General features: G+C 40.7%; 1 protein-coding gene across 4 annotated transcripts; it reads left to right on the top strand.

The window, feature by feature from the left end:
- Positions 1-1,168: 1,168 nt before the first annotated feature.
- On the top strand, positions 1,169-27,280 carry C6 (complement C6). 4 transcript variants are annotated; one of them, XM_071581055.1, is made up of 19 exons: positions 1,172-1,224; positions 1,493-1,546; positions 2,784-2,941; positions 3,750-3,906; positions 6,523-6,667; positions 7,298-7,439; positions 8,326-8,464; positions 10,427-10,627; positions 11,649-11,889; positions 12,571-12,693; positions 13,647-13,813; positions 15,095-15,320; positions 16,531-16,702; positions 17,890-18,001; positions 18,409-18,541; positions 19,513-19,704; positions 20,229-20,319; positions 24,345-24,586; positions 26,441-27,280. In XM_071581055.1, the coding sequence occupies exons 3-19, from the start codon at positions 2,784-2,786 to the stop codon at positions 26,620-26,622; spliced, it is 2,823 nt and encodes a 940-aa protein (XP_071437156.1). In that variant the 5' UTR covers positions 1,172-1,224; positions 1,493-1,546; the 3' UTR covers positions 26,623-27,280. The 4 variants fall into 4 exon arrangements, with proteins under 4 accessions (XP_071437158.1, XP_071437156.1, XP_071437157.1 ...); XM_071581056.1 differs by having other exon boundaries at positions 1,193-1,224; positions 1,440-1,546; XM_071581054.1 differs by having other exon boundaries at positions 1,194-1,224; positions 1,455-1,546.
- Positions 27,281-27,900: the final 620 nt, after the last annotated feature.

The following is a 27,900-nucleotide window of genomic DNA, read 5'->3' as shown; positions in this document are numbered from 1 at the left end:
GGCATCCTGTCCTGTATCAAAAATAGCGTGGCCAGCAGGACCAGGGAAGCGATCCTTCCCCTGTACTCTGCTTTGGTGAGGCCACACCTGAGTACTGTATTCAGTTCTGGGCCCCTCAGTTCAGAAAGGATATTGAGGTGCTGGAGCGAGTCCAGAGAAGAGCAACAAGGCTGGTGAAGGGACTGGAGCACAAACCCTATGGGGAGAGGCTGAGGGAGCTAGGGTTGTTTAGCTTGGAGAAGAGGAGGCTTAGAGGTGACCTCATCACTGTCTAGAACTACCTGAAGGGAAGTTCTAGCCAGGTGGGTGCTGGTCTCTTCTCCCAGGCACTCAGCAATAGGACAAGGGGGCACGGGCTCAAGCTCTGCCAGAGGAAAGTTAAGTTGGATTGCAGAAAAAAATTCTTTACAGAGAAAGTAATCAGGCCTTGGAATGGCCTGCCCGGAGAGGTGGTGGATTCACCATCCCTGGAGATTTTTAAATGCAGATTGGACGTGGCACTGAGTGCCACGATCTGGTAAAGGCCCTAGAGTTGGACCAAGGGTTGGACTCGATGATCTCAGAGGTCTTCTCCAACCCAATCAATTCAATAATTCTATGATTCTATGATTCTATTCTAAGCAGTCCTTGCCTGCTGGCAGCACTTCCCCAGTGTCAGGGCTCAGAGCTTACCACTGAGGGCAAAAGGCAAAGAGCTATAAATAACCCCAAATGTATTTGGATTTTTGTTTTATCTGGGAGCCCCACTTTTGCAGAGATCATGCAGCAGCAGACAGATATTTTGCCTCGGCCTGAATTCCTTGTCCTAGTGAAAGCAGCAATGAATTGTGTGCATGAGCTTTTTTATTAAATTCTCACTCTGTTGCCTTCAGACTTAGAGCATAGAGGTTGTGCAGCTCTATCAGGCAGGCATAAGGAGACCTGCAGTGCATTGAGCCACTACAATCTAATGCAAATATATTTTGATTCCTCTTGCCTCATGTTGGGCAGCTGCACTTGTACAAAGACTGTTCCTCCACAATTCTTTAGAACACTTCTCTCCTGGAGAGCATTTGGAGAGCATGCTTTTTCCTGACCATTTCTGCCACCAGATCGATCTGCTTTCATTAATGAATAACCAAAATAAACAAAATCTCCAGCCTTTCACGTGAAATATTGCAGAAAACGACACGGAGGTCACACCAGTCTGTAAAGTAGACTGATTTTGCAGCTAAAAGTCTTGCAGTAAGTTAATAACTAAGGGATTTTTTTTCGGGGGGGGAGGAGGGGGGATTTGTTGGCTTCAATGCACACAGTCTACAAGACATATGGAGAAGTCTTCTGTGTTCTGTTTTTTTTTTTAATTTAAGATGCTGACTTTCTCATATACTTACATGGCTGTTGATAGGCTTCTGATGCACTGATTAGTTGGTGTTTTGCTCATTAACGAGAATAAACAGTGTTTTTCCATGTAGAGCTCAGTGAAGGAATGAAGAAAATAATTTTTCTGTAGGGCTTCATCTCTTTTGTAAGCTGGCATTGTTGGTGCAAGAAGCCAGGAACTCAGGTAAGGAAAAAGATGAGATACCTGTTCTCTTCTTGGGCCACTGGCAAGACTTCACTTTTCTCTATCTTCAGTTTAACAATATTTTGGATTTGATTATATTTAATCTCTCTGAAAGGCTTAGTCATTGATGAACTTTTTTGTGGAAAAAGTGATTCTCACTACGGCAGCTGTGTGAAGACTTATTGCCTTTCTTTACTAGGGGAGGAAGCAATGTTTTGACTTGAGGCAATTTCATTTTTCTCAGGAAGGTGTAAATTATAATAACATTTGTGGCTAAAAACTTAGAGAACAATTTCACAATTAAATTCAAACTTTTTGAAATTAAATATTTTAAAATATTGTTTTAAAATAAATACTTGGGGTTTGAAACTTCCTATTGGAGTTTTGGGATGGGGGGGGAGAGGTTGAAGTAAACCAAATTTTTGATGTTCTACTGTAACAACCTATGAAATTTAGTGTTGATTCAATATCATGATGAGAGGAAAAATATTTTGTATTTTTCAATGAATAAATATTTTGTCTGCAACATTCGTTTTGAAGTTTAGTTGGCATTATTCCTTCCTAACTACTGCCTACAACCTTCTGTCTCATCAAATAAAATTTGATTAACCAGTGGAGTGAGAAATGGGCTAGTTGTTCTGTTTCTATTGCTGGTAGAAAATTCAGATGAGTTCTGAATAGCGATGGTTTGCAGTGTCAAACGGCTAGTCAAAACTTTGAGAAGGGAGAATTCACCGCAGTAAAACACTTATGCAAAGGGGGCTTATGGGCATGAGAAAATGAATTGGTTACAGTCTAGTAGAAAGGGCTGCTTACTCTTAAGGTCTTGTTTGTTGTTTTACATGCTTTATGGGAAGAACTCTTTCAAACATTTATTTCTAGAAAATATTTTTGAAAATACTTCTAAGCAATTAAGAACAATAGCACATCTTTATCTGTCACATTCAAAATAATTTATAAGCAACTTCTAAAACAGAAATAATGCATGATCATGGTTAGTGCTCCTGATAAATAAGTGGCCAGAAAAGCCATTGTGACTTCTGGTTCTCAAAGTATGAGCTAAATTATTGCCAAATGTCTATCATGTATGATTGCCCTTTTCTAGGCGCACTGCTTAGCACCTTTGTATTGTGAACCAGATTTACAGACGGCATACTAGAAGCGATATCTTGGTAAGTAGGTACCACCATAACTGTGATACTTTCTTAAGCTTTTGTTGCCTGTCCCTGTGCTGTAGATGGACACCTTCACCATGAACAAGACTATGCTAATCCACCTGGTCCTACTGAGCCTGGTGTTTGGGAGCAGCCAGGGGTGCTACTGTGAACATTACCCATGGGGCTCATGGTCTGCCTGTTCACAAACCTGCAATTATGGCACACAGACCAGGCACAGGTAGGGCCAAGTTATTTCACTACTTCTGTGTTTCTATTTATTCTCTGTGAAAATACCATTTCCGGGGAGAGGAACCTGTGTATAAAGCTCTAAAGCTTCCTTAATATACTGAGAAATATTGTAATGTTCAATTGTTTACCAGATAACTAGATTAACTTTTAAATTGCAAGACTTTAAAATTACAAAATTATATATGTATAGAACATTACTGCCCATGGTGAGGGGTTGAAACTAGATAATTTTTAAGATCCCTTTCAACCCAGGTCATCTATGATTCTGTGGTACAGTGTCTCCAAACAAACCAATATCTCCCAATACATGTAGTGAGAACAGCCAGTTCCTTGAATTCAGCCCCCGTGAGCATAAAAGGCTGGGGTTCAGTGCCCCAGGCTGGGAGCTCTGCCCAGCCCAGAGCAATGCCATGGGAGGGTTGAATTTCAGCATGGCAAGACTACAGAAACTTCCTCCCTGCATCATTACTTTTATGACAACAGTTAAAATCAATTAAATATTCAGCAGCATCAAATTGGATGCAGCTCTGATAAGTCTCCTCTGATAAGTCTCCTCTTCCTCCTGGCTCTGTCTTCACCTATCCTCTGGGATGTCTGAAGTGACAGGAATCAAAAAGAATTGCTCTTTAAATTTCAGGTATATTTGGATTTTTCTTGTAATCAACATTTTGCAACTACTTATCATATCTCAACGTTTTTAGTCGGACTCAAATAACTTTGTCAGCCTTCACCCACAGTCAGAGAACACCTGCGATCTGTCTATTCTTTCCTAGCATAATTTGTTACACTTTTTTTAGGCAAATAATAAAGGATGAATATTATAGCCAAAACTTCTGTGACCAGCTGTGCACAAAGCAGGAATCCCGTGCATGTAACCAGCAAACATGTCCCATCAACTGTCAGCTTGGAGACTTTGGCCCTTGGTCAGAATGTGACCCGTGCATTAAGAAACAAGTAGGTTGAAAAGGTTTCATATGGGTTAAATGCAAGGAATTATGCTTGAGATCTCCTTGCTTCAACTTTATGACAATTGATGTGCAAAATGTCAGTTTCAGTTAACAAGGGAAATTGGTTATGAATTATACAGTAGAAGATGGAGAAAACAAGTTAAAATAAGCAGGCCAAAGCAGAAAGGGTTGATTGAGTGAATTAATTTATGAGAACCTGCTTCAGAGTTTCCACTGTCATAATTAAAGGTGGGTTTTTCACATAAAGAGTAAACGAAGCTTTAAGTTTTAATGTTTCTTTAAGCAGGAGAAAGTCATGGAATCTTAGCTTATCCAAACCATTCTGTATGTTCTAAACACAACAAAAGTTGGATCGAAGCATCTGTTCAAAAGCTAGCTTACAAATCCTAAGTGTCACTGGCTAGAAATGCTCAGGCTACATCTTACACTGATAGCCAGGATCATTTTGAGATTCCTTTTTAGAAGTATAGACCACCATTGCCCCAACCTTCATAGCATACATCAAAAACCCCCAAATGCATGCATTTAATCATCAACATGGCTAGGCGTCACGCATGAAGATTTGGGAAGGGCTCTACCCACATGGGTGTGTCCTTCGAGCCTGAGCAGTTGATTTTTTAGGTGAGGCACAGCGTGCGCAGAACTGGCCCCACCCTTTAACTCCTCAGGTTCGTCTGCCACGGCCAAGCAAGCTTGGACAGTGACAGTGAAGTCCTCAGGACTAGAACCTGCAGCCCCCGGTATTGCCAGGAGGTCTCCCATCCAAGTACTAACCGAGGCTGATCCTGCTGAGCTTCTGAGATCTGATGGGATTGGGTGTCAGTGTGGCATTTAACTGCCTATCTATGTGTTGAATATTTGTGGGATAAAGCCCCAGGATGATGTTTTTCCCTCTTGAGCCTTTGTTTGCTGACTGATGGTAGACTTGGAGATGAAACAGTGTAGAGCGAAGAAGTGAAAAGTCATGTTCAAGTGAATTTTATCCAAAGAAACCAAGCCCTGTCAAATGTAAGGTTGTAGAAGATAGAGCGGAGCAGAGTGCAGATTTTTTGGGGTAGTTATATGGCTGGTGGCTCTGAGCTTTGAAGCTGCCTATGACAGCAGCTCTGAGGGTCTGTGCAGACATGCAGCTCTCTGAATCTATCCTTCAGATTCAGAAACCAATGCTTCAAAAGCAATCTTGAAAAAGCTGTCATATATTGGAAGTGTATATTTACATACATATATGTAGTTTTCTGATGCCCATAGAGGATCACAAAGGCATGAAAAGCTTTCTAGATATGAGATGTGAACCACCCACACGAGTTGCCATCTTGCAACTGGGATGGACAGCATGAGAGAAGAGCAGGAGAAACAGTTAGAAACTGGGAGACAGGAAGATTCAAGAGCTGGAAGGAGTGTTCCTCTCAATTGAACTGACTTCAATATCCTTTTAAACCTCTGAGTTTCTTACCTTACATTCATATATAAAAGTATTAATTTGTACTGATTTTAAATATTAATGCAACATATACATTTCTTTAAGCAAAAAGGTGCTTTTGTAGACTATGACCCATTTGCCCCACCAAACTATAAAGGTCACTGCCCATGATCTTTATAAATGGAACAACAAACTGAACAGAGGACTTGATTTACGAAGTAAGAGTGAAGTCTAGTGCAAGCAAGTTCCCAGTGAGGGGGAAGGATGAAGAAATGGAAGCTCACACAAAAATTATAGTGAGTGTTATGGATCTAAAATGAACTATAAAGAGGTGTTCTCTTGAGCTTGAGAGTTTTCTGGTGTTGCTCCTCACACTCTGCCTTTTTAGTTACTTGGTTACTGATTTTTGCTAGAATCTTCATGCATTTTTTTTTCTTCAGGGTCTGTTTACAGGGAGGGAAGTAACAGAAGTCTGCAAGGAACCATGCTTTTCCAATAGGAAAAATTCTTAGAGGAGGAACTGTTCAGTCACACGCAGACAAGTCTCACCCAGAAGTCCCTTGAAGTTGAGTGGAAAATATATCTGAAATGCTATGTCTAGAACCCTTCAGCTTTATTGTTCTTCTTGGAGGGTACTGACTTGGCAAAAGAAAACTCAGTGAGCTCCAGGTTTTGCTCCCAGGTCTTTTTAGTAACAGAAATTTTCAGGAAAAGCATTTTTATCCTCCCCAGTCATCCAGTGCTCCTCAGACAAGAGGACCCACATGTGGGAGCCAAGCCATCTGGTTTAGGGATACATGACATTGTTCAGACTATTTCTATTTCAATAGAGATGATAAAGAATAGGAAAAATACCTGTAAGCCTGTCCATACGCACTTTCCTACTACAGAAATTGAAGATACGGGGAATGAACTTTTGATTCCTTTAGTAATGAAGACCAGGTTGTCTTCTGTTTATTCAGGTATGCTCTATCAGGGCCATTGATGCTCTTGGATATTGGTTCCCTTCCTGCCTTACCTGGGATGATGGCACAGTAGAATTTAAGGGCAAGAATAACCAATTATTTCCTTCAGGATTCTGGTTTTAATAAATCTTCAGCAGCTCTTAGGCTTGCGGCTCTGTCTGGAGCTACATAACCAGCCCACACAAACAACCCTGGGTTTATTTCTTTTGCCTTTCAGTTTCGTACACGGACACTCCTGCGACCATCCCAGTTTGGGGGTGAGGCTTGTACTGAGCCACTGGTGGATTCCCGTCCATGCTTCCCAGCTAAGTTCTGCAACATAGTGGAAGCTGATTGCAAGAATAAATTTCAGTGTGAAAGTGGTAACGATAATTTTCATTTTGTAACTGGTGCATTACTAGTCAGCCAAAAGATTAGTCACTGAGATGAAAAAGATCCAAATGATCCAGATCTTGTACATTCCATGCATAAATTCCAGGGAAAGGGGACCAGGGAGAAAAGTCTGTAAGGATTTTTAATGGATTAGTAGCAGCTTGTGCTTTCAGTTTCTTCTCTAAGTAATTAAAATGCAGTATCTAGCCTGGGGTGTCAATATGATCATGATAACTAGACAGTAGCACTGTTATAATAATATTTTTTGCATAAATTTTTCATGTATAAACATACCCTGAGAGTTTGTCTGAACAAAAGCTCTTGGTATTTTTATTAGGCTTCTGGAGATTCCTTGTTTGTTTCAATTTAAATATACCTGAATACCCTCAAAGAAACTTTATCCACATATCCTTAAAATTAAGCCTTTGCAGCTTCAAAACAAGGCAAAACTGGCAGAATTGAAACAACCATTTCTTAATTGCTATAATCCAAGCATTATACTGCCTCACTGCTGACATCTATGGCAAGTTCACACCTTTACTAGGGAAAAAGACAAGACTGCCCTTTTCTGCATTCAGACATGATGAATCTTTGCTGCTGCTGCTGTTTCTCTGGTGCAGGTCGCTGCATTTCAAAAACATTGGAATGTAATGGAGAAAATGACTGTGGAGACAACTCTGATGAAAGAAACTGTGGAAGGAAAAAGACTGTGTGCAACCGAAAGTATGAGAGCATCCCCGGTGTGCAGTTAATAGGCAGTGGGTAAGCCAACTTTGCTTATATTTTCATAAACTTGATATTTTTATCTCACTAATTTACATAAAGAAGATAATTCCCAGCTGGCATGTGAGAATATTCACTAAAACATATAATCTCTCAAATTAAAATTAGCAAGAAATTATAAAAATACAACAAAACCAACAGGCTAAGACATGCTTACTGTGTCTTCCAGTCCTGCTCTGGCACTGCTGGTACAGCAGATGGATAGTTGTCAGGGAGCACTGCCTCTGACCAACCTGTCCTGTCTCACAGCAACCAGAACATCATGCATGGGTAACTTTAAGCTCATGGAATTGCTTGCCAAGTGCTTCAGAAATTTTGAGGGTGTTCCTCTGTAGATGTTCTTGGTCTGTGTTACATTCCACACAATATCAACCTTTTCCAAGCTACTAATTCAAGCAGTATAAAGCCTAAACATGTCCTGTCCCAGGTAGTCTTGTGGGGTTTTGGGGATTTTTTTGGGTGGGTTTTTTTTGTTGTTGTTTTTTGGGGGGGTTTTTTTGTTGTTGTTGTTGAATGCTGATCTCAGTGTGCTACAGTAACATCACCTATGGTAGAAATGGACAATACTTGTTCTTTTTCCTTGACCATTTTTAGGTCTTTCTCTGCTTAAGACTGACTGTCACATGCTGCATTAGGCAGTTCTGGGAAATAGGAAATTGCGTTGATGCTACTGCATTTTTCAGGTGAATTGAATGTGAAAGAGAAGTTCTTGTAGAGGAGTTCCTTTCAAAGCAGGAACATAACCCAGATGCTCATACTCTGATTCAAAACCATGAAAGCTTCAATGCAGCTATATATTATGAAATGTTTCAAGTCCATATGTCTTTCTGGGATTGTTTAATCTCTGGAAAAAATTTTTTGTTAGGTTTCACCTTCTGGCAGGAGAGAGTCGAGGGGAAGTCCTTGGCAACTCCTTCAATGGAGGCAAGTGCACAACAGTGAAGCGCAATGAAACAAGGAAATTGTATCGTGTCCCTGTGAATATGAAGGCTGTCAGCTTTCAGGTACTCTCAAGCAGCACCTCCTAGCTAAGAAAACCTTGCTGTAATCACAATCCAAGTTACATGCTTAAGTCTTAGGTAGTACTGTGTGTTTTAGGACAAGATTTCTCAGCCTGGTGAGGCTTGAACATGCCTCAGTTGATGTGTGGAAGTGGAATAAATTTTGTGGCTCTACTCTCTTCTTTCAGATCTGTGTTAATTCACTGCATAACATATCAGAGGCAACATGGTTGATTTGAGTTTCTCCTACTTCCTTGTGGGGTGTGTCTTTGCTTTGACTTGATACCAACTGCACCATCTAGCCAGAGGCTTGTTGAAGTCCAAAGCTTATTCCAGCATCACTACTGTATCCTTGAAGTACCAATGGCTGCAGCTCCTAACTCCAACTTTCAGCTTCCTTCCTGTAACCTGCAGACTTGAAACACAGTTCCTCCCTTAGCCATTTCAACCCTTTAGTCTTTCGTGTTCCCTGTCCAGTCCCTCCACAGAGCAGGAGGAAAAGGAGGCAGACACCAAGTCTGTGAGGCAGGAGAAGAAACCAAACATAGTCTGGAGAGGAGACTTACACAACAGGCCAAGGACAAAATGAACCTGGCTTTTATATTTAAAAAAATCTAGGAACCACTGATTTTTTTTTTAGACACTGATATTTAGAAAATACTTTGCATACCATGTTTGGTACAAAACATCTGGCTGTGTACATATGGGCAGGTCCTGTCTGAAGACAATAGATACTGAACTGGGAAGGAAAGAATGCAGGATGACAAAAAAAGCCCAACTAATGCATGAAAACTGAACTGCTGATTTTTGTCACAATTGTTGTGATATTTTAGAATAACAGGAGTAACTGAGCAAAGGACACCCTAATGTGTTCCATGGAACCTGCAAATAGAATAGGCCATGACATCTAGGTTTTCTCAATAATGGTGGAAAATTACTGTGTCCAGAAATACTCGGAGGGGAAAACCAACCCTTGATTTGCCCAGGTCTCTTTAGAGCTGTGAGGGTCATGAAGTTGCTGATGTTCATCTGCAGAACTCTCAAGTGCTTGTGAATCTTGCCTTTGAGAGTGCATCTACATCTCTTGCCACTTAGAACAGCTTTTGGTGTAGAAGGGTCCTTATAGAAGGATCAGACCGTCTTCTCAGAACTCAAGTGTATTTTCATGTAAAATCATATGACTTCTTGTAAAATAGAAGTGTACTGAGGGGTGGACCATCTCACTACCAAGGTCCTTAGCAGCCCTATTAATTAAACAAGTATAGAAGAAGGGGGAAAAAATCATGTATTTCAAAAATCCACAGGGATTTGCCAGAATTTTGGAAAATAATTTCTGATCTGATGCTAAGGTTCTCTTGGCGTTCTGCCCAACACTACCACTGAGGTTCACCAACATGATCAGGCAGGTTTGATCACAGTTCTTGCCACCTGCCCTTGGTTCATCATGCAGCATTGGTGAAACACTCCAAATATACTCTAAGACTCACCTCTGAAAACCTGTTCATTCTTCTAGCTGAGAATTAAGAAGAAAGGTCAGAAAACATCAAGATCTATCTTGTACAATATAGAAGCCACAGGGCTGAGAAGTATCCATAGTGTGAACATACCATGAATGTCTGAAATTCTTTTAAAAGTATCTTGAAATTCTTGTTGGAAATTATTCCTAAGTTTTGGGGTATGGAAGTGCGCAATTTATGAAGAAAGCGTTACACACTTTGTTGTTGTGGTTGTATAAATGCCTATTAGTAAGTCTACTTCTTATTATTCTATTCATCTTGCCTAATAACCTTTCTCAACCACATCTTTTGTGTTAAGAACAGTTTTATAGTTTACTTCCATGTCTTAAATAATCAGGCATGTTTTATCCATTAAAAAACCATAAAGAAATCAAGAATTCATTGCATACCAGGTTTCTGTTTCAGATTATTATTTTGGCAAATGCATTTTGCTTTACTAAATTTCCAGATAATAGATGAAGAGGATGATGTCACATCAGATTTCTACAAGGACTTAACTCCCCTGAGTGATTTTGCTTCTGGAAGTAGTTCATCCACTCACAGTGGTCAAAGGTCTTCTGGTATCCCACTTTTATTCTCAAAAAAGACACGGGTTAAAGTTACATCGACTTCCTCCTTCAAGAAAGCAATTAAAGCCTCATATGAAAAGGTTGCCTTTAGTTTCTTTCTTTCAACTGATTTCTGTCTGCTCATTTCAGAACTGAGTTACCAAAGGCTATTTTCTTTATCAAGGCATTGGGCCATTAGAGCTATGCATTAAAAAGTTCCTCCTCTGATACTACAAGATGGTTTTGGTTGTAACATACCTTCTGTAGTGCAACATGGTTTTCTGGGTTTAGTCCACTTTAAAAAACATAGATTTTACATTATCAGATTGGGTAAACCATGCCTTTCCTTATCCTAATTATAGATTAAGAGGGCACAATACCCAACAGTAGCAGAGAACTGTAAAAATAAAAGAAGTGCAATCAGGAAAGTTACACATATGCATATATCGGGTATTAATAAACATTAGCTTTTTATTTGATAACTAACTTGCATATTGGAGTCTTGTGTCTGCCAAGACACATTTAGACATAAAGACAATTTCAGAAATAACACATCCACAGAAAAGTTCTTCACATCAGAAAATATTTTTCCCCTAAGATTCCATATATTTAGTGTATAAAATTATGTACTTTTATCGTTTAATGGCAGTAAAGGATGGGTTACTTTTTGCACTTTTTGGCCTTGGGAAAGGCCATAGGACTGAACAAAGCCAAGGCCTGTTGAAACCCAGGAGTTCTAATGCAACTAGAATGACTCTTTTACAACAATATTAGTCTTAATATTAAGATTTCATATGATGAAAATTTACTGCCGGCCTTGCTCACTTGTCCTAATGGTTAAGCAACTTGATTGCTTAAATAGTCCATTACTTCAAACTGAATGTAGCAGTTCACTTGCATTCCAGTGTAGATACCTTACACTGATTAGACTGTTCTTTTGGGCTACTGGCAAGTTTATTCTGGTGAAACAGTGGCTTCTTCTTGGCCTAAACCCAGAACAAAGCTAATCGTGGAAATGTTAGTTTAAATGAAACTTCCAACAGAAAGGTTATTTTGTGTGTACGTTGGTTTTCAGCCTTGTTGTCACAGAAGGTGCTAAGACTCCCCTTTTCTTATTTCTAGAATTCGAACTTTATTAGGGTCCATAAAGTAATTTCTGTTGCAAACTTCACAATGAAAGAGACAGATCTGCATCTCTCAGATGTTTTTCTAAAGGCACTCAACCACCTGCCCCTGGAGTACAACTACGCTTTATACAGCAGAATATTTGATGACTTTGGCACTCATTACTACACCTCTGGGAAGATGGGTGGTTCCTATGACATTCTTTACCAGTACAGTTCTGAGGAACTGCAGAACTCAGGTATGTAATTATTAACAAGAAAATATCTGTATTTGTTTACCAGTTTTTCTTGTCACTGTTTTTAGGTCTTACACTAGATAGTAAGTTCTTCAACAGCAAGAAATTATTTAGACTCTCACAGATGCCGGAATTACTCATCCTGCCTATATGGAGAGCAAAAAAAAATTGCTCTACACTGCCTTAATTTAAAAAGTTCAAGAGATTCTTTATTTGGTAAATGTCACTGTATTCAGACAAACCACTTAAGACCTTCAGATCAAGACTAGATGCCAAGAGGACAATGTGTTCCAGCACAAAGTAGTGTGGGACTAAGAGGTCTAAGTGGTACTTTCTGGGATGAAGTTATTAAAGTTTATGGTATGCATTAGAAATGACTCTAAAATTTTCCCATGTCTGCCAGACTGTCAAAATGAAAAGAAATGCCACAAAAATGGAAATCTGTAGTTAAAAGCTGTGAACTTTAATGCCACTACTGTGACTTGCATGGGCATGGGAGGGTAAGCATGACTCAGTCCAACACTTTGTGCCTGGGAAAGCAGTTGCCTGCAGTAGTGAGGTCTCCAGTGGTGGGTGAGGGACAGGGAAACCTGTTGGGTCCCCTCAGTGTGGGAGCCTGGGGGTATGGTGCCGGCTATGTATCATGGTGGCAGTGATAAAGCTGCTGCTCTGTGCTATTTCTAGGCCTGTCAACTGATGAATCAACAGAGTGTGTCCGAACAGAAACAACAAGGCGTGTGTTCTTCAAGAAGAAAAAGAAAGTCAGCACCACGTGCACCACAAACAGGATGACCGTGACACATGAAGGTGACCATGATGAGAATAGGGCCCATGTACTGCTTCTTACTCAGAGATACCATTTCCCTCAGCGGCTCCACATGACCTCCCATTTTTGATGCTCTTCCACCACTATCAGAGGAGCCAGTGTTTCACTGTTTGCATTGGATGCAAGCACTGAAATCAACACCTCACTTGTAAAAGAAATTACACCACAGAAATGTTCCTCCTCTGTTTTGGAGCACCATCACAGAGGAACTGGGAGCACTGGTTCTCCAGTCAGACACAGATTTGACAAACATTTCCCATGGCCTTGAATCCAGGGCCAGACACAGAAGATTAACACAAGTAGAACTGTTTGTTCATGACTGGCTCCCTGATCTTCTTTAAGAGTTGCTCAGGGCTCATTTAGATAGTTGGGCAGCAATTACATAAGCCCTGACCTTCCCCTCCCATCTTTCTTATGCCAAGCAGATGTCTGGGTACAGGAGTGCCAGAAATGTGTCTCAGAAACGTGTCTCAGAAACTGCAGAAAGCTGGTGCACTTTCCACAGAAATGACAGGAGTCATGTTCTGCATCACCAGAAATAGGGATTTCATCACCTCCATGTTGTCGTCCTCATCAGTTCATCAGTTTCTGTTACTTGAGTGTTTACAGCTGGGACTAAAGATCCTGCCTTGCAGTGTGTTCTAGAGGAGGCTGCTGCATCCTCTGCGTTTTTCACAGCTGTCTTATGCAGTTCTGAATATCTCCATGGCTCATGTCTCAAACAAATTTGAAATAATATGACAGGCTGCTGTCATAGTGTCATAGTAGAGATTGTTTTTCTGAGCTTAGACTTCTTTTTCCCAGGGTAGCTTCAAAAAATAAATCTCAGTATATTCTTTTATATCCTCTTCCCCTTTTTCTTAGAACCCTGTTGTTACATCCATTGTCTTTGGAGGCCTTTGTCTTAAAATACTGTCATGAAATTCCTTTTCAGGTTCCATTTTGGAGTCATCGGAACGTTCAGTCTCCCTGGTAAAAGGTGGAAGGTCAGAGTATGCAGCAGCTCTGGCCTGGGAGAAAAAGGGGGCTTTTCCAGGACACACAGTCTTCACAAACTGGCTGGAGTCAATGAAGGACAATCCTGTGGTTGTTGACTTTGAGGTAAGAGAAAAACAAGAAAAATATTGAGATAGCAATGACTTACAAGTTAGCAGCTCTTCGAAGAACTCGGCAGGTGTTTTTTCTGGTAAATAAGGATGATGATGTGTGTGATATGAATGCACATACACATGGGATTAACACAAATACACAAAGCATTTACTAGGACTACTTGTTCAGGTTTATAAGCCACACCAGGTTTGCATGGCCCATGGACAGCGGCAATAAGTGTAAGGAGTATGAATTAATTGCTCCGGCAGGAGCAGGAGTTCAGGTATGAGCAGGGTTAGTTACTGTGCAGAAAAACCGGGCATGGTGCTGAAAACACTTTTTTCCCCATGATCATTCCCTTGTCTGGCCTATGTTGCAAAGTATTTCACATAGGTGAATTGAAAGAAACCAGCAAATCCCTGTATCTCTGTCCTGCTTAACCAATGCAGTGTGCCGGTGCTGCTGTAAGTGCACTGAGCTTTCTCACTCCCCAGCGGGCACAGTAGCCCCTCAGCAGCAGTGGCAAAGCATTTGAGACAAAAAGCAAAACCTGCCCGAATATAGCATGCCATGAGGTTTCTTTCACTGCAGCTGCTGAGCTCCTGAAAGCAGCATAGGAATGTCTGACATGGCAGGGACTGGATGTAAACATCACCTATAGTGTTCTGAATTTTATGACGTTATATCAGAGAATTACAGAAATATGCTGAGTTGGAAGGGACCTAGAAGGAATAGGTCATGCACAAGACCATCCCCGAGTGACAAAATCTGCCCGGAGAGTATCATTCAAGAGCTTCTTGAACTCTGTCAGCCTTGGTGCTGTAAGCACTTCCCTGGGGAGCCTATTCCAGTGCACAACCATCCTCTCGGGGAAGAGCCTTTTTCTAATAACCAGCCTAAACCTCCCCTGACGCAACTTCAGACCATTCCCTCAGGTTCTGTCACTGTTCACCACATAGCAGAAATCAGTGTCTGCCCCTCCTTTTCCCCCCAGGAGGAAGTTGTAGACTGCAAAGTCTCACCTCAGTTTTCTCCAGGCTGAACAGACCAAGTGATCTCAGCCACAATCCACTTGGTTGATTTCTTGCTGGCTAAATTGAGGAAATAAAAGCAGTATTCCTGGACTAATACAGCACTTTCATGCTCCTTTAAAGTATCCATAACTTGCAATGTGTCTGACTCTTGTGTGATACAGCTTCATATATAGGCTCTAGCACCTTTAAAATCCTTCTGCTACACCCAGAAGGACCCTGCTGTGTTAAGGTAGCTACTTACTGAATGTCTGTCTATCAGGTGTCGCCCATTGTGGATCTGGTGAAGAACATGCCATGTGCCATCACCAAACGCCGCAACCTGAGAAGAGCCCTGAGGGAATATGTGGGAAGGTTTGACCCTTGCCAGTGTGCCCCATGCCCCAACAATGGTAGGCCTGTGCTTTCTGGGACAGAATGCCTCTGCCTGTGCCAGGCTGGCACCTTCGGCAAAAACTGTGAGACACGAGCTCCAGGTTACAAATCAGGTATTTAGGATGACAATGTCATAGTGTAAACATGGTCAGTGATTAATCTGACATAACGTTCCCTTACTAAATCCATAGCACTTCTTACCACATGCTGATGTCCAGAAAGTATAGCAATAAAGGTAGGATTAAAGAGAAAATAATCAAACTGAATAAGCAGAACTAAAAAAAAAATGTAAGACACGGTAAAAGATTCCTTAACTACACAATTAAGATACTAGGCAATGAGCTGTTCAGAAATAGGGTGAAGCTGACATCAAAGATAATTGATGCAAAAATTAAGAAACCCATTCTTTAATTTTCCCTATAGCCTATTATGCTTAACACTAAATGGCTAATGCAGATAAAAATTGTTCATTACAGTATAGAGGGGAAACCCAGTTGTCATAAGGAGAGGGAACATCATCATAATTCGGGAGAATTTAAAGAACAATTTAATGCAAAAAATGTTTTTGAATGAAACTGGCACTACTGCCATACCCATGGGAAGCAGAAAAGACATTACACATGTTTATATTCCAGAACCAAAAGGGGCCAAAAAGGAAAGTCACTTAGGCAGCTACAGATTTCATTATCTGACTCTGATAAAGAAATATTTTAAAAGAAATAAACAACTGAAGATACACAGATAGAGATGGATGTAGAAAGTGTATTGCATGCAGAAAAGAAAGGGTGTATAAATATAACTTTTTATATGTGTTTCATGGCGGTACAGATAAAATATGCCAGGGGTTAAGAGAAGACAGTAGTAATAGTAGTGTTTTAATTTAACTGGCATAGGATGTAGATTTGGGGTTTAGAGATGGTGTTAGGGCTCAGATTTATTTAAAAGCTCATTAAATACTGACCTATCTAAGAATGTTGTCAGCACCATGAAAACTCATCCATCCATGTGTGCAATAAAAGTAGAAAAATGTGCAATAAAAGTAGAAAATAAGCTGCTGCTGGATTTGAATGTTATTTGCAATCAGTCAAAACTAGAAAGATAGATATATTTTAGATTTTCATGAAGCAATTTGGAATTTGGCTGGCCACCTTTTGGAAAACATCACACTCTAGATACAATCTCCTCCCTCAACACTAACAATTTTTAATCCTTTGAAAATGGCTATTATGACTTTACCATCATCCCTCTCATATGTGGCCTTAAAAGAAATAGTGTGTATGGTACAGATCTGCGAAAAGATGGTGTTTCTTTTACGTCTTGCAGTTGCTGTAGATGGCCGATGGGGTTGCTGGTCTGAATGGACTCCATGTGATGCTTCCTTCAAAACAAGAAGGACCCGGGAATGTAATAACCCCTCCCCAATGAATGGTGGGAAGCCGTGTGAAGGGGACCAGGAAGAAGTGGAGGACTGTTATGTCTCTGTGTTTACCGACAAGTAAGAAGATAGTAGATCAAAACACCTTCATAGTCATGGGACAGTTAGGGAGCCTTCCAGAGTGGCTCTGTGACTACCAAGGAGAAATAACAGACAGTGTTCCTCTCTGAGCTCTTGTGATGGAGCACAGAGAAGGAAAAGTCTGAAAATCTCTGCAACTTGCAGCAAGTTTGAATTTATTAATTTTTTTATTTCTAGAAAATTGCAGATGAATTGCTTACTAAAGTATGCCTGTAGGTCTTGCATGCTGCTATGTATGGCTTTTTGTCCAAAGCCATGAAGAACTCATCTGCTTCCATTCATGGGATTTCATGGTTTCCAGGTTTTTACTATCACATTATATTCTCTTGGTGGTTTAGATCCCAACTCAGCCTCAGAGAGAATTCTGATGAAGCTACCAAGCTTTTCATAGTATTCCTGATGTACTGGTTTTGTATGGTTTCAACTTCAAATCCTAGCACCAAACTGTTATTCATCTCAGTTAGACACCATGGGCTTCATGCTCACAGAGACCAGCTACCTTTAACTACTACATCATGGCAACAGAATTACAAGGACTGTTTAGAGACTTAGGGTTATGCTGTTCTTTGCCACTTTTTCTTACTCTATAAAAATATTTAATTAATTCTGTTGATAGGTGTATTTAGCACTTTTTTAGTGCTCTCGTCGGGCAGTTAAATGCCTCCCTGACATCCGATCCCGTCAGATCTCGGAAGCTAAACAAGGTCAACCCCGGATTAGTACTTGGATGGGAGACCTCCTGGGAAATGCCGGGTGCTGTAGGTTCTAGTCCTGAGGACTTCACTGGCACCATCCAAGCTCGCTCGGCCATGGCAGATGAACCTCAGGACTTAACGGTGGGGCCAGTTCTGTGCACGCTGAGCCTCACCTAAAATCCACTGCGCAGGCTGGAAGGGCACACCCACGTGGGGACAGCCCTTCCCAAATCTTCGTTCGCGAAGTTTGGCCATACATACATACAGTGCTCTCGCATTCTCCCTCCTATCAACACCTGCAGTTGTTGTCCACCATCTTTTATCTAACAGAATAGAGTTTTTTTCACTGTGGGGGAAAGAGGACAGGACACATTTGCTGCATACTTGACCACAGTTCCTGACATTTTGCCATAGTCATTTGGTGACACCAATGCTTAAGATACATCCTTACAGCAAATTTTCCCTTTTCAGAGGTGCTCCCTGTATAAATGATGATGAAGCCAGAAGAGAAGAGAACGTTTTGATTGGTGAACCCAAGTCTGGATGCTTTATGCCAGGCCCACCAGAATATGGCTTTATCAGGGTGAGCATGAAAAATGATACAGAAGCAAATTGTAGTAGTTGCAGAGATGGGAAATTTTACAGCATCTTTGCAGTATACTACTGATATCCAAGCTAGCTACTCTGTGAGCTGCTGCTGTGCATACAGCATTCTATGGGACTCTGGTCCACCACAGTACACCAGCAATGGAAGAAAAGTCAAGGTAAATGCCATTTCAAGTGATTCTTGAATTCTTGTTTTGTAACCATAACATCGGTTAGTGCAACTGGACAAACATCATTATATTCGTGAGAAGATGACTCATATTTCACATGAATTCATTACATATTGTCAGGGTTTCGCCATTGTTTCTTTTGACAATCTCCAGTCTCATTACCATAGATTTTTGAGGGGCTCTTTTTTTTTTTTTTTTTTTTTTTTTTTTGTAGAAGGAAAAGAACTGGTATGCTGTGGGGGAAGAAGTTGAAATTGCCTGTGTGAGTGGTTATAGCCTCATTGGATATCCATACCTTCGGTGTCTGCCAGATCAAACCTGGACACAGAATCATGTTGAATGCCAATGTAAGAAAGGAAACTAAGTTAGCCCAGCAACAAAATAGAAGTGAAAATAAAAGATGTGGAAAAGATTTTAATACAGGTTTTAACAAAATAATCTGTAATGGTATCTGAAAAGATAGTATTTTAAGAAGATATTTCATGTAGCGATGGCAAAAACATACTGAGCCACTACATCCTTCCTCTTTCAAATCAGAAGTGTTAATATTATATGCTTTGTAAGGATATTGTAATATCCAGTGCACTAGAGAGCTCTCAGACAGATGCTGTGAGGTCCTTCTCTTGCGTAGTTTTAAATACCTTTAACAAAAGGACTCATCTTTTGTTTTCACACTTCAGATATCTTTAAGATGATGAAGTTAGGAAGAAGAAACTATTCACATAGATATTTGTCTGCTATTTTTAATATTAAATGGATGATATGTCTTTAACCATGACCTCCTAGGGTGCCTTGAGAATTTACACCATAAATCAATGTCTTGAAGTATTTATAGTCCAGTTAAGATTTAGGGATCAGAATTGGCCTGTTGGCTATCAGGAGAGATTTCAGTAGTTTTCTAGAACTTGGAGTGGTTTCACTGACTGAGTGTTCACTTAAATAGAAAAAATATCCGAATATACTTATGAAATTTCTATTGCCATTTTGTTTAATTTACAAAAGAAAAATTAAAATGTGCTGTCAATGCCACTCTTACTATTTTTGAACTGCAAAATTAAATTACTCATATTGGCATACATTAGAAACATATTGTAATTATTTAGTTATTACTTTAAAAATATTTTCAAGACTATGACCATGCACTGAAAATTTCAAGACTTAATTATGTTAATTTTTTATTAGTTTTGAACAGCAGTCAAATGTTCAGTGTTGTTGGATGTCTTGATATGGCTCTTCAGATAAAGCATTATGACTTGCTGTACATATCCACACACCATAAACCCATGAAAACTTATGCTTTTTTTATTGTTTATTACAGTCTCAGTATGCCTCAGGCCACCAATATCTGACAGTGTCACAATTGCCCCATTTAAGCAACAGTACAACGTTGGTGAAACCATGAAGCTGAGCTGCAAAGCTGGGTTTATAGTCACTGGTGACACAAAGTACACCTGTGGGAAAGACCTGTCCTGGGTACCTCCTATTTTGAGGTCTATTACATGTGAAAAAGGTCAGTATGCCTGCAGATACTTTACTGTTTCTGTATTGGTGGTAATAACAGCAATGTTTATTTTAGCTAGCTAGAACGAGAAGGCGCTTAAGACACGTAGCAGCTGTTCATTAATTTTGGTTTTACTTGGTGCCTACCATGGTGATGTGCAAGTTCAGGCCCAAACTTCTGCATTAAGTTTAGAATTTGTGGGTGCAATGTATTGTAAACTTTAATAATGAAATTGAGACACTGCAACTGTTTTCTTAAAAACCAAACCAAACCCTAGCTGTATTAAGAAGGTTTTATGAAAGCAGAGTAGGAAAATGCATTCTATTAAAACTTCAGCTTCTCTTCTTGAACAGAATTTTCCAGTGACTTTTGCAAAAAACTGATGAACATACCCATAGCATCCCAACCGCAGCAACTTTTGAAGAGAGAAATGTGGATTGAATAGAAATAAATCCAGTTTGGCTTTTATGGCAGGAGTGTAAGATATTTCTGTTCACTTTTACTGGGTACAATAATTCTCACTCTTGTTTCAGATATGCAAACTAAAATTAGAGGTGTTTGCAACCCAGGACAAAAACAGATTGGCTCTCAGTGTGTTTGTATGTCTCCAGAAGAAGACTGTGGGTAAGTTAAGCACTCAAATTAGAAGACAAATTGAAGTTTCTTTTATAACAGACAGAAAGGCCATTGTGACACCAAACAGAAAAAGCAGTCAAGGACAACAGCAAATCAAGATACTCTCTGTTCAGATATTAGCTAGCTATTCCTCTGTATTCAAATTACAGCCCCATTTATAGCCTATGAAATTAATTAACAATCACAGAATCACCGAATGGGCAAGACTGGAAGGGGGACCACAGTGGATCATCAGGTCCAAGCTTGCTGTTCAAGAGGGGCCAACTCAGAGCACATTGCACAGGATTGTGTCCAGATCATTCTTGAATATCTCCAGTGAGGGACACTCCACAACCTCACTGGGGAACCTGTTCCAGTGCATGATTACCCACACAGTACAGAAGTTCCTCCTCATATTCAGGTGGAATTTCCTGTGCCTCAGTTTCTGCCCATTGCCACTTGTCCCATTGCTCAGCAGCACTGAGAAGAGCCTGATCCATCCTCTTGGCACTCCCTTTTAGATACTGACAGATATTGATGATGTCCCCTCAAGATTGTCTCTTCTCAAGGCTGAACAGCTCCCTCATATGAGAGCCTACTTTAAAACAGCCTCAATAATCATTGCAATTCCAACAGGTATTTATGTCTTTAGCTGACTAACCACCTTACAGGGAGGAACTACTAAATGAGAATGTCCTATGCTCTGAGCCCTAGGCTTTATTTTCTTATTCGCTATCGGAGGCCTAACAAGAATTGTATTAGACATTCCCTTATACAATACTTACTATGTAGTAGCCCACTTCCATTAAATCCTATCCATGAGAGCACTATTTGCAGTTCTAGCAGGCTTCACATGTTGATGTCCGCTATTCACCAGATACACCCTCCAACCTACACATGAGCCAAAGCCCACTTTGGAGTCCTGCTCACCAAAGTAAACCTCACCTTCTTCCCACAACACTTCCTAGGCCTAGCTGGCATGCCAGGACCATACTCTGACTATCCAGATGCCTACATTCTATGAAATACTCTATCTTCTATTGGCTCACTCATCTCTGTAACTGCAGAAATCATGCTAATATTTATTACTTGAGAAACCTTGGCATCCGAACATAAAGTACTACAACCAAAACTAACTAATACTAATATTGAATGAATTCATGGCTGCCCACCTCCCTACCACACCTTTGAAGAACCAGCCTTTGTCTAAGTCCACGAACGGAAGGAATCAAACCCTCATAAGCTGATTTCAAGCCAACGACATCAAACCACTCATGCTTTTCCTTATGGGTTGTTAGTAAAACTATTACATAGTCTTGTCAAGACTAAATCACAGGTGAAAACCCAGTACATCCCATCATCCCACATGGCTAATCACTCACAATTTGGTTTCCAAGATGCTTCATCACCATCACAGGAGAACTAGTAGAATCCCACGACCACACCCTCATAGTTGCATTGGCTATCTGCAGCCTAGTCATTTTTCTCCTAATAATGTTTTTTAGAAAAACTATAATCCAACACTGCTGATGCCCAAGAACTAGAACTCATCTGAACAATCCTACCCACCATCGCCCTAATCCTACTTGCTTTCCCATCTCTTCAAATCTTTTATACAACAGATGAAATTGATGAACCTGACCTGACCCTAAAAGCCATCAGCCACCAATGGTACTGAATATATGAGTACACTGACTTCAAAGACCTATTATTTGACTCTTACATACTGCCAACAACAAAACTTCCATTTGGCAACTTCTGCCTACTAGAAGTCGCTCACCATATTGTTGTTCCAATAGAATCCCCTATCCAAGTAACCATCACTGCCGACATCCTCCACTCCTGAGCTATCCCCAGCCTTGGCATAAAAACAGATGTAATCCCAGGATGACTAAACCAAACCTCATTCATTACCACCCAACCTGGCACCTTCTACGGTCAATGCTCAGAAATCTGTAATGCTAACCACAGTTTCATGCCTATTGTTCTAGAATCTCCTCCCCTAAGCCACTTTGAAAGCTGATCTTCACTTCTATCATCCTAATCATTAAGAAGATATGTACCAGCACTAGCCTTTTAAGCTAGAGGGCTACTCACCCTCCTTAATGGTATGCCACAACTAAACCCAAATTCAAGGTTTTTTTATCATATTAACCTCTTGACTCACCTTCTCACTTACTCTACAACTAAAACTTTATTATTTACTTCCACTGACTCCCCCTCTAATAAAACCATTACCACCACAAAAACCACTTCCTGAAACTGATCATGAGCCTAAGCTTCTTTGACCAGTTTCTAAGCCCATCACTCACTATTAGGAATCCCATTAATCCTTATCTCAACATTACTCCCTATACTTCTATTCCCTTCTCCTAACAACCTATGAATCTTGAACCATTTTTCAACTTTCCAACTCTGATTTTTTCTCCTAAACAGCTAATGTTCACAAAAAACCCATTAACCCCATTAAAAAAAATGGGACAAAATCAGCCCTAATCCTTACATCCTTCATAACTTTTCTTCTAACAACTAACCTATTAGGCCTTCTGCCCTATACCTTTACCTCCACCACCCAACTCATACGAGAGATGACCCAGCACCTTAATCACCTTTGTTGCCCTCCACTGGACCAAGTCCTGGAGCTCCATGTCTCTCTTACACTGAGGAGCCTGGAGCTGGACACAGCACGCCCAGCGTGGCCTCATGTGGTAGTTTTGGCCTTAGTTTTAGTAGGCCAGATAGTGTTACATAGATTAGAGAGGACAAGCATCACCTGACTTAAGCAACCAAAGAGATTTTTCGTACCATCAGATGCCAAAACAGGTATAAAACCAACTGAGGGAGGTGCCTCTGCCTCTTTCTTCATGGCTGTTGTGCAAAGAGGACATGCTGCTGCTGTTCTGCTGAGTTAGGCCCAGCATCACCTCACCACTATGTTATCTTAGGAAAGTAAAATATTTATTCTTAGTTTTCTCTCTGCTTGGGTCCCTCCTTTAGGAGGTTGAGGGGATTTTGTGATTGCAGTGGTGAGATCTGTTTTCGGTGGGAGTGGGGAGTTATTATTGTTTGGTTTTACCTTTGTATATGTGTGTTACATTGTAGGTTTTCTTTTAATTTTCTGTTTTTTGTGAAAATATATACCCCAGTTTCTGTTTCAAGTTTAAGTTTCCAGGGTAATTTTCCCCTTTCTCGGCACAGGGAGGAAGCTTTATTGCTTTGGTTTATACTTGGCAAAATGCAAATGCTTTTCAAACGAAAACTCCTCAGCAGGGCTCAGTAGAAGGGCAGGACCACCTCCCATGATCTACTGGCATTGTTCTTCCAAAAGCACCCTAAGGCACCCAATCACATTAAGAAAACACTATAGCTCATCCTTCTAATCTACATTGCCATCTGCTACTGGAGATTCCAATGTATTTTCTTCTCTTTATTTCTCCAATTTCTGTATTTTCACTGTCATCCTCTTGCAGAAGAGGCATGCAAGGATGGAACTTGATGATCTCTAAGGTCCCTCCTAATCCAAGCCATTCTATGATTTTATGATTCTCTCTTTGGGAAGTGACTAAGCTCCACAAAATGATGATGCTTGGAAATGCCTGTACTTTCCAGCCATGAATCCACTGAGTAACCAAGAACAATGGAAAGAAAGAAACTACAAGCAGCTTGGCTGTTCTTGCCTGCTTTATGTTCCAAGATGACTGTGCATCAGAGGCAGACTTGCATATACAGTTGCAGGGATGCATTAACTCAGAAAAGCCACTCCAGGGCCCTTTGGTGATAACAGCATCTCCTTCTTCTTGTACAGGCACATGTCCATTGTCTCCTGCCTGTTGGACAGGATCAAAGCTTTCTCACCTCACAGCACTTGTATCAGGTCCAGGTCCTGTAGCAGCTGGGACAGCCTTAGGTCTTTGGATGGATATCCAGCCTGGTCATGGCTTTCCTGTGTTTCACCTAATGCTGTTGGAGCATTCAGAAGCATGGACTTGTTCCACAACCTGCTAAAATAATTTTTCTTTACTTCCTTTGGGCAGCCACTACTCAGAAGACATCTGTGTGCTACATGCTGTTTCTGAACGGAATGTGACCAAGACCAGCTGTCAGTACTCAGCTGAAAAGTGCCTTGAAGAGCAGTCATTTCACTTCTTGCATACCGGCCCTTGCCATGGTGATTCTAACTTAGACTGGGCTATTAAAAGGGCTAAGCTCTCTATGAATAGCTTGAAGAAACTGCCCTGTGGCTACGACACCTGCTATGACTGGGAGGATTGCCCAGGTAGGACTTCTGAATGGTGAGATTTATCCAGCCCCCTGAATTTAAAAGTAAAATGAGCTGATTTTTTCACTGCTCCAAGAATGGGATTTATAGACATTGTGGTCCATCTAGGCATGAGGAGTGTGGAAGCATGGTCAACCCTGTGTCCTTGTTACCAAGTGTTACACTTAAACATGTGTCTTTTCCCTTTACCCACAAATAGTGTATCATTACCTCCCATGAGAAAGGGACAAGAGGAATGTGGACATTAAGGGAACTGTTCCTGAAGAATTAACAGTGGAACCTTTAATCCCAAAAATGTTGGTGATATTATCACCCATTCCCTGTGAAGCACTAACCCTTGAGGATTTAATTTGGGGCACACCCTCTAGAGCATATAGTTAAAATTGTGAAAATAAATCATGATGCTACCTCAAAAGCAAGACCAGGGCCATCAGGCTAAATGGATTTTAATAGTAAAATTTGCAAATACCCATATATGAGAATCTTGTTTAAGAGTTTTAATGAACTAGATAAGCTGGCCAAATCCCTAAGAGGATTATTTTATAAACACTGTTGTATAATTTGGCTATTTACCATGTAACCAGGTGATAAGAGCAGTAGTTTTTTCTCCAAATGTCTGAGGCTGGCTGGCTCCATGCACATCCAGTGCTTGCCAGGAAAAGGCTGAGTGGCAGCCATGCTCACTCCTGGACTTTTTTCCAAAGACAGCCATGATCCTTAATGCATCTGGTCTCCTTAATGATAAACAAAGTAATAGCAGTGTGCAGTAATCCTAAAACACTGTTTTGTAGATGCAAGATTCCTGCAGCATAGGATTTAAAGTAGGTTGGCTGTAAAATGACTGTGTGAGATGTTGTTCCTTGTGGGCTCAAGCAGAGGGCATGACCAGGTGTGTCCCTGAGGAACTGGTTATAGTGTAAAAAAAATATTTGGCTTATTTATTTTGGAGCTTATAGGAAGCCTAGCTCTGCTCCCACTGTGCAAGTGTCTTAAAGCTGGATCCTCTGCCAGCACTTCAAGTGGGTTTTTTTCTCAAAAGGCCACAGAGAAGTGCTGTTCAGAAAAAAAAAAAAAAGAGAGAGAGAGAAGAAAAAATATACTTAATAAAATTAGTTTTCATTGTGGTACTCAAGAAATTTGAATTGGATTCTTCACCACCTCCACAGAGGCCCACTTTACATGAGTATGCACAAACATATAGGAAATATAAGTTTTGGTTTTCCTGATAATGAGTAGTTGGTATCAACACAGAGGCAGAAGATACTGCAGTACCAGGAAAGCAGCCAAATGGAGGAAATCACACATTTCTCATGTTTTAAGAAAGTGCAAGCAGAAACTTAGTTTTCTGCCTGGGGAATTTCTGGGAAAGAATAGACAGTCAATACCTGATTAGATCAGAAACGGGTAATGAAATAACTGCCAGGACTGTGCTTTACCACAGACCAGCAGCAGGTAGCTTAGCATTCATAAAGGGAGCTTTAATGAAATTGGAGCTGACACAATATGGACCTTACAACTCCATTTCATAGCAAGATTGTGTTCAAGGATAATTGGGAACAGAAAGTCAACTTAATATCTTTTTGTTTAGAAGAAAGGTCAGGGAAAGCCAGTGGATAAAAATAGTTAGATCAATTCTGTTTCTGTATGGGCAACTGCTGCAAAAACTGCTATATAAAGCTGATTATTCTTAATGCCCTACCATAGAGTATACACTCTACAGGATTTTTGTAACTAATATATCACAGACATTCAATGGTGTTTTTCCTTGTTGGACTTTGAAATTCCATCAAACTATAAAATTTGGGTTTAGTCATCATAGTTGATGTTAAATTTCCTCACATTCATTCCCAGAGACACAGACCCAGTGCTCCTGCCTCCTGCCTTACCAGTGTCCCAAAGAAGACAGCCGCTCTCACTGCATCCAAATGGAGTCAACAGGGAGGAGAAGGACAGTCAGTCATTGCATGCTGGCTGCCATGGAGTGTGCTGGCGTCAAACTAAAGGTGCTGGAACAGGGCAACTGCCTGGCATGACCTGTTGGCTCTCTGCAAACACTATGATCACCACATCAAGTACAGGTTGAGCCATCCAGGGAAAAGGTTAAATATGAACCAACAAGTAGATAAAAATGAAAATGACCTGGTGTGTTGGGTACAGAGACTGCTGTCACTGCTGGTAACTCTGGATTTGCAGAGGGAGGGAGGGGAAGCAGATAGGAAGGGAGAAAAAGAAACATTGCCTCTGGTCTCCCCAAATGCTATATTAGAGTTTTCCTTTCCTCAGCCATTTGTTGCTTTGTCCCTGTGCTTGTGATTGCTGTGGATTCTTGTTGTGTCATGGCTGAGTACCTGCTGTACTACCCAGGCAGGCAGACTAGGCACTTCAGCACCATTACATGTTCCTGCTGACACCAAACTGGGAGGGAGTTGCAGAGGCTACCCGCACAGGCACTCATGGTACAAACTCAAGAAGCAATACAAAACACTGAAAAAACACAGTTATGCAATGACTGAGTGGTCTTCAAAACCATGTGATTTTTAGTTGGAGTAACTGAAGAGAGGAGGTGTTTGCTTTTTTTGTTTGTTTGCTGGGTTTGAGCTTTAGACAGTGTTGGGCAATTTTTATGATAATCTTTGAGATGAAGTAGGAACATATTTGTACTTAAAAATAAAAGAAACATTTAATTAACAATGCAGTGTGCAGAGTCCTACTGCAATACTGGGTTCTGCTTGGAGTAATTCTACATGGAGTCTGCAAAGATGCATCACAAGCAGATTCCTTTTACACACTTGCACCAGCACAAATCCTGAGAGCAATTCCATGGAGCACCTCAGCCCAGCTGTAGGTCCACCCCCCTATCATTCCTGGGTCTCAGGTCATTACTGCTGAGCAGTTACAATTAGAATTTTCCCTTCAACATTCAGAATTTTATAAAACTGATGACTATCAACTTGCCTTTCAAGAAAGGAAAACAGGAAGTCACTTTTTTTTTTACCATCAGTCATCAAAACAGTGAAAATCAGGCAAAAAAAATCATAGAATCATAGAATTGAATCAGAGAATCACAAAATCTCCTGATTTGGAAGGGACCTAGAGGGATCACTGAGTCCAGCTCTTGGCCCTCCAAAGGACACCCCAAGACTCACATCATGTGCCTGAGGGTATTATCCAAATGCTTCTTGAACTCTGTCACACTTGGTGCTGTGACCACTCCCTGGGGAGCCTGTTTCAGTGCCCAGCCTCCCTCTGGGTGAAGAACCTTTTCCTAGTAACCAACCTAACCCTCCCCTGACACAGCTTCATGCTGCTGC

This window comes from Pithys albifrons, chromosome Z (assembly GCF_047495875.1).
Source record: "Pithys albifrons albifrons isolate INPA30051 chromosome Z, PitAlb_v1, whole genome shotgun sequence".
NCBI classification, from domain to species: domain Eukaryota; kingdom Metazoa; phylum Chordata; class Aves; order Passeriformes; family Thamnophilidae; genus Pithys; species Pithys albifrons.
This window is presented reverse-complemented; position numbering and strand designations above follow the sequence as displayed.